Below are 6,514 nucleotides of genomic sequence, written 5' to 3'. Positions count from 1 at the left end.
ACACATTACTAATTTGCACATTTTATGAATGCGACTTCTTTGCATAAGCATGGTTTATTTATTATTAATATCGAAAAAAACATTTTCAACATTAATATTTATAAAACTATTGCGCATTGGTCCGTTACTGGTACCTTGTGTTAGGGAATGAAGTGTACTGTAAAACATACTAAAAATTTTGCAAAATTCAAGCGGTCAAGGTTTTGTCCTTTTGTGAGATATAAACAGATATTTAAGACTTTATGAATAAACTATGACATTTGGGAAACCGCTGACTTCTGTGTAGATTTCAGTGAAGTTGTTGCAACGGAAGTAAAGATATCGCAGTCTGACAAGATCAGCGAAAGTGCCATTGTCCACCGTGTGGATGCCATTGTCCGACAGCCTGATGTCTTCCAGATTGGAGAGCCCGGCAAAAGTGCCGACTACAATGTGAGACAGTTTGTTTCCGCTCAGGTCCAGTTCTTCCAGTTGAGATAGGTCCCTGAACGTATCCGGCTCGAGAGCGCTGATCTCGTTCTGCTGAAGATAGAGTCTCTTCAGACCGACCAAGTCGCGGAGGAGCGACCTGGAGACGCTTGTTATCCAATTATCACTTAAGTAAAGATCATTCAGCTCGTTCAATCCTCGAAAGGCACCGCTCGGCAAGTCCTCTAACCGATTGTCGTCCAAGTAGAGGTAATGCAGTCCGGTTAACCCGGCGAAGGAATCCGGCGCGACGCGGAAGATTTTATTCTGTTTGAAGTTAAGCTCCAGCAGTCCGGGATTAAGATTCGAGAAGGATTCCGCCTCGATCGCTTCGATTTTGTTGCGTTGCAGGTCGAGATATTTCAAGCTTGACAGCCCGGCGAACGAGTCCTTCGGTATCGAATTGATCCTGTTGGAATTCAAACTCAGCCGCGTCAGGTGTCTCAAATCCGCGAACAAGTATCCCGATAACGGTACCACGTTGCCGTCCAAGGAGAGACTCTCCAAGTTGGGCAAACCGCGGAAGGATTCCCTCTTCAGCACGGATATCCGGTTAAAACTTAGATCCAAGTATAACACCGTCACGTTCTTGAAGGCGTTCTCTCGAATCTCCGAAAGGCCCAGGCCCCAGTCGATTACCAATCGGTTCACGACCCTGAAAACCGCCAACGATAGATGTCTATCATTTTATTCTTATATATCCGTATTAATGCATACGGTAAAATTATTACCATAAATAACGATATATACTATATCGATCGTGTATATACGATTGATTCAGACGGGCAATAATTGTACATATAAAAAACGATTCATAACTATAAAATTTGTATAATTATTTCCTTATTCGGATTTAAAACGATAGAAACCGATTCGATTCGATTAATGTTTGATCTGTCTTCTAAATATGCAACGATAGAACCAATAAAATATACGATTAAAAACGATACAGATATAGCCGTTTTTTATCGTTTTATATCGGAAATGGTTACCAGGGGAAACGGCTTTGCGTAACTTCGATGAGGACCCCCCTGTAGTGGCAAACTTTGTAAACATTGTCATCCTGGCAGGTCGGCTTCTTCACCTCCGACGAGGCCCTTGCCGAGAGAAACAGGATAACGATTTGCGGAAAGAGCAGAAGAAACCGCGACATGGCGAGAGAGTTCGAATCAGTCGACGCGCCTAACCGAGTGACACGGACGCAACTGCAATTACGGATTTTGTATCTCGTGGAGAGTTAGCGATTAGATAGTGCAGCGTGACTTTTGGCATTGATTATCGTCACTTGCTGAGAAACTAGCGCGACTGCATTCTCGGAAGCGGAGTCGATTACGAAATGTCAAAGTTGAAAATATAACTGTGTAGTTTTAATTCACGACGACATTAACGACAATAACAATACGAAGATCAACTGGGTGCCCGAACGCCATATCGCTACGGACGAATCTATTATTCGTTACATATTATCATGGTCATGGTTGATTTAATTGAGTTCAAATCATATTATAACATCGAATATAATAACGCATGAAGTTGAGATTAAAAAATGTATTTATTTATTTCTTATGTCGGGCAGCATTCAACGCTTAGAAGAAGATAACCAATCCTTGACCTCTTCAATTTTTATGTTACAGTATACATCCCATTCACTAATATAAGATACAGTAATCCTGTCCAATGCGCAATAGTTTATAAAATATTAATGTTTAAAATTTTTCCTGTCCGTAATTGTTTACATACACAGCAACAAAAATACATTCCATGACAATTAATCTTTAGTCACTTTGTGCACTATTAAATATAATTACAATCTGTACATGTTTTTGAAGAATATCTATTATAGAAACATTTAAGACACATTACGAATTTGCACATTTTATGAATGCGACTTCTTTGAATAAGCATGATTTATTTATTATTAATATAAAAAAAAAACATTTTCCACATTAATATTTAAATAAACTATTGCGCATTGGACCGTTGCTGTATCTTATATATTAGTGAATGGAGTGTACTGTAACGTACTAAAAATTTAGCAAAATTCAAGAAGTCAAAGTTTTGTCCCTTTGAGAGGTATAAACAGATCTTTAAGACCTTATTAAAAAACTGTGACATATGGGAGGCCGCTGACTTCTTTGCGGATTTCAGTAAAGTTGCCACCGAAGTTGCCACCGAAGTAGAGATTTTGCAGTTTGACGAGATCAGCGAAAGTGCCATTGTCCACCGTGTGGATGCCATTATCGAACAGCTTAATATCTTTCAGATTGGAGAGCCCGGCAAAAGTGCCGACTACAATGTGAGACAGTTTGTTTCCGCTCAGGTCCAGTTCTTCCAGTTGAGACAGCTCCCGGAAAGTTCCCGGCTCGAGAGCGCTGATCTCGCTCTGCTGAAGATAGAGTCTCCCCAGATTGAAGAGCCCGGCAAAAGTGCCGGCTACAATGTGAGACAGTTTGTTTTCGCTCAGGTCCAGTTGTTCCAGCTGAGATAGATCCCTGAACGTATCCGGCTCGAGAGCGCTGATCTCGTTCTGCTGAAGATAGAGTTGCTTCAGACCGATCAAGTCGCAAAGGAGCGACCTGGAGACGCTTGTTATCCAATTATCACTTAAGTAAAGATCCTCCAGCTTGTTCAATCCTCGAAAGGCACCGCTCGGTAATCCCTCTAGCCGATTTTTGCCCAAGTCGAGGCTATTCATTTCGGTTAACCTGGCGAAGGAATCCGGCGCGACGCGAGAGATTTTATTTCTGTTCAGCTTAAGGAACAACAGTCCGGGATTAAGACTCGAGAAGGATTCCGCCTCGATCGCTTCGATATCGTTGCCACCTAAGTCGAGATATGTCAAGTTTGACAGCCCGGCGAACGAGTCGTTCGGTATCGAATTGATCTCGTTGGACCCCAACGACAGCGACCGCAGGTGTCTCAAATCCGCGAACAAATACCCCGATAACGGTACCACATTGCCGTTCAAGGAGAGGCTCTCCAAGTTGGGCAGACCGCGGAAGGATTCCCTATTCAGCACGGATATCCGGTTGCTACTCAGATTCAAGACTGTCGCCGACACGTTCTTGAAGGCATTCTCTCGAATCGCCCAGAGGTTCAGGTGATTGAGGTTCGCGTCTTGGTCTTCGATTTGCGTCACTTCGACGAGGACCCCCTTGTAGTGGGAAATGCTGTAACCAAGACGTTGTAACGTTGTAACGTTGCCGTTGTTCTGGCAAGTCGGCTTTTTCACCTCCGACGAGGCCCTCGCCGAGAGGAACAGGATAACGACTTGCGAAAAGAGCAGAAGAAACCACGACATGGCGAGAAAGTTCGAATCAGTCGACGCGCCTAACCGAGTGACACGGACGCAACTGCAATTACGAGTTTTGTATCTCGTGGAGAGTTAGCGATTAGATAGCGCAGCGTGACTTTTGACATTGATTATCGTCACTTGCTGAGAAACTAGCGCGACTGCATTCTCGGAAGCGGAATTGATTACGAAATGTCAAAATTGAAGATACAGGAGTAGTGTAGTTTTAATTTACGACGATATAACAACACAATATAACGACACGAAGATCAACTGGCTGCCCGAACGCCACATCGCTACGGACGAATCGATTATTCGTTACGTTATCACGGTTGATTTAATTGAGTTTAAATTATATTATAACATGGAACATAATAACGCATAAAGTTGTGATTAAAAAATTTATTTATTTATTTCTTATGTCGGGAAGCATTCAATGCTTAAAAAAAGATAACCATTGCAACCCTTGACCTCTTCAATTTTTATGTTACAGTACATCCCGTTCACTCCTGTCCAATGCGCAATAGTTTATAAAATATTAATGTTTAAAATTTTTCCTGTCCGTAATTGTTTACATACACAGCAACAAAAATACATTCCATGACAATTAATCTTTGGTCACTTTGTGCACTATCGATTATAATCACAATCTGTACATGTTTTTGAAGAATATCTATCATAGAAACAATTAAGACACATTATACTAATTTGCACATTTAATGAATGCGACTTCTTTGCACAAGCATGGTTTATTTATTATTAATATCGAAAAAAACATTTTCAACATTAGTATTTAATAAACTATTGTGCATTGGACCGTTGCTGTACCTTGTATTAGTGAATGAAGTGTACTGTAACGTACTAAAAATTTAGCAAAATTCAAGAAGTCAAAGTTTTGTCCCTTTGTGAGGTATAAACAGATCTTTAAGACTTTTTATTAATAAACTGTGACATATGGGAGCCCGCTGACTTCTTTGTCGATTTCAGTGAAGTTGTTGCCACCGAAGAACAGATATCGCAGTTTGACAAGACCAGTGAAAGTGCCATTATCCACTGTCTGGATCTTATTGTCGGACAGATAGATGGATTCCAGATTGGAGAGTCCGGCAAAAGTGCCGAATGCAATGTGAGACAGTTTGTTGCCGCTCAGGTGCAGTTGTGTCAGCTGAGACAGATCCCCGAAAGTTCCCGGCTCGAGAGCGCTGATCTCGTTCTGCTGAAGATAGAGTCTCTTCAGACCGACCAAGTCGCGGAGGAGCGACCTGGAGACGCTTGTTATCCGATTGTCATTTAAGTAAAGTTCCTCCAGCTTGTTCAATCCTCGAAAGGCACCGCTCGGCAAGTCCTCTAGCCGATTGTCGTTCAAGCAGAGGCAATTCAGTTCAGTTAACCCGGCAAAGAATTCCGCCTCGATCGCTTCGATATCGTTGTGATCCAGTTTGAGAATTCTCAAGTTTGACAGCCCGGCGAACGAGTCCTTCGGTATCGAATTGATCTTGTTGGATTCCAACGACAGCAACCACAGGTGTCTCAAATCCGCGAACATGTACCCCGATAACGGTACCACATTGCCGTTCAATGAGAGGTACTTCAAGTTGGGCAAACCGCGGAACTCATTTTCGATTTCGGTGAAGTTGTTGCCATCAAAGTAGAGACCTCGCAGTTTGACGAGATCAGCGAAAGTGCCATTGTCGACCGTGTGGATGCCATTGTCGGACAGCGTGATGTCTACCAGATTGGAGAGCCCGGCAAAAGTGCCGACTACAATGTGAGACAGTTTGTTTCCGCTCAGGTCCAGTTGTTCCAGTTGAGATAGGTCCCTGAACGTATCCGGCTCGAGAGCGCTGATCTCGTTCTGCTGAAGATAGAGTTGCTTCAGACCGACCAAGTCGCGAAGGAACGACCTGGAGACGCTTGTTATCCAATTGTTTCTTAAGTAAAGATACTCCAGCTTGTTCAATCCTCGAAAGGCACCGCTCGGCAAGTCCTCTAGCCGATTGTAGCTCAAGTCGAGGCTATTCAATTCGGTTAACCCGGCGAAGGAATCCGGCGCGACGCGAGAGATTTTATTCCTGTCGAGCCAAAGGTACAGCAGTCCGGGATTAAGACTCGAGAAGGATTCCACCTCGATCGCTTCGATATCGTTGCCACCCAGGGAGAGACTTGTCAAGCTTGACAGCCCGGCGAACGAGTCCTTCGGTATTGAATTGATCTCGTTGGATTCCAACGACAGCAACCGCAGGCGTCTTAAATCTGCGAACAAATACCCCGATAACGGTACCACATTGCCGCCCAAGGAGAGGCTCTCCAAGTTGGGCAAACCGCGGAAAGATTCCCTCTTCAGCACGGATATCCGGTTGCTACTCAGAACCAAGTATGTCGCCGACACGTTCTTGAAAGCATTCTCTTGAATCGCCAAGAGACCCAGGTTCATGAGGTTCAGGTGGTCCTTGAAACGACTTAGCGGCGTCACTTCGATGAGTACCCCCTTGTAGTGGCAAACATTGTAACCGAAACGTTGTAACGTTGTAACGTTGCAGTTGTCCTGGCAGGTCGGCTCCTTCACCTCCGACGAGGCCCGCGCCGAGAGAAACAGGATAACGACTTGCGAAAAGAGCGGAAGAAACCGCGACATGGCGAGAGAGTTCGAATCAGTCGACGCGAGTGATACGGACACAACTGCAATGTCTGCAATTACGGGTTTTACATCTCGTGGAGAGTTAGCGATTACATAGTGCAGCGTGACTTTTGGCA

At 43.7% G+C, this 6,514-nt stretch overlaps 2 protein-coding genes across 2 annotated transcripts; both read right to left on the bottom strand.

The window, feature by feature from the left end:
- Window positions 1-6: 6 nt before the first annotated feature.
- LOC112458426 (insulin-like growth factor-binding protein complex acid labile subunit) lies at window positions 7-4,084 on the bottom strand. Its single transcript, XM_025022047.1, has 3 exons — window positions 2,570-4,084; window positions 1,461-1,705; window positions 7-1,123 (listed from the first exon to the last, which is right to left on the bottom strand). Exons 1-3 carry the CDS (start codon window positions 3,767-3,769, stop codon window positions 241-243), a joined length of 2,328 nt encoding a protein of 775 aa, XP_024877815.1. The 5' UTR covers window positions 3,770-4,084; the 3' UTR covers window positions 7-240.
- A 127-nt stretch (window positions 4,085-4,211) lies between these two features.
- LOC112458425 (insulin-like growth factor-binding protein complex acid labile subunit) lies at window positions 4,212-6,493 on the bottom strand. The gene has a single exon (XM_025022046.1). It carries the CDS (start codon window positions 6,393-6,395, stop codon window positions 4,698-4,700), a length of 1,698 nt encoding a protein of 565 aa, XP_024877814.1. The 5' UTR covers window positions 6,396-6,493; the 3' UTR covers window positions 4,212-4,697.
- Between the last annotated feature and the right edge of the window lie 21 nt (window positions 6,494-6,514).

The sequence above is a fragment of the Temnothorax curvispinosus genome, unplaced genomic scaffold (genome assembly GCF_003070985.1).
Source record: "Temnothorax curvispinosus isolate PA1 unplaced genomic scaffold, ASM307098v1 QBEX01008889.1, whole genome shotgun sequence".
In the NCBI taxonomy this organism is placed as follows: domain Eukaryota; kingdom Metazoa; phylum Arthropoda; class Insecta; order Hymenoptera; family Formicidae; genus Temnothorax; species Temnothorax curvispinosus.
The sequence above is the reverse complement of the archived record's forward strand: the minus strand, read 5'-3'. Positions and strand labels throughout refer to the sequence as shown.

Coding starts and splice junctions, on each gene's coding strand:
- LOC112458425 (XM_025022046.1), bottom strand. CDS start 6,395: ATGTCGCGGTTTCTTCCGCTCTTTTCGCAAGTCGTTATCCTGTTTCTC.
- LOC112458426 (XM_025022047.1), bottom strand. CDS start 3,769: ATGTCGTGGTTTCTTCTGCTCTTTTCGCAAGTCGTTATCCTGTTCCTC. Junction 1,706..2,569: donor TCCCATATGTCACAGTTTTT/TAATAAGGTCTT, acceptor TCTAATCGCTAA/CTCTCCACGAGATACAAAAT. Junction 1,124..1,460: donor ACGCAAAGCCGTTTCCCCTG/GTAACCATTTCC, acceptor GGCGGTTTTCAG/GGTCGTGAACCGATTGGTAA.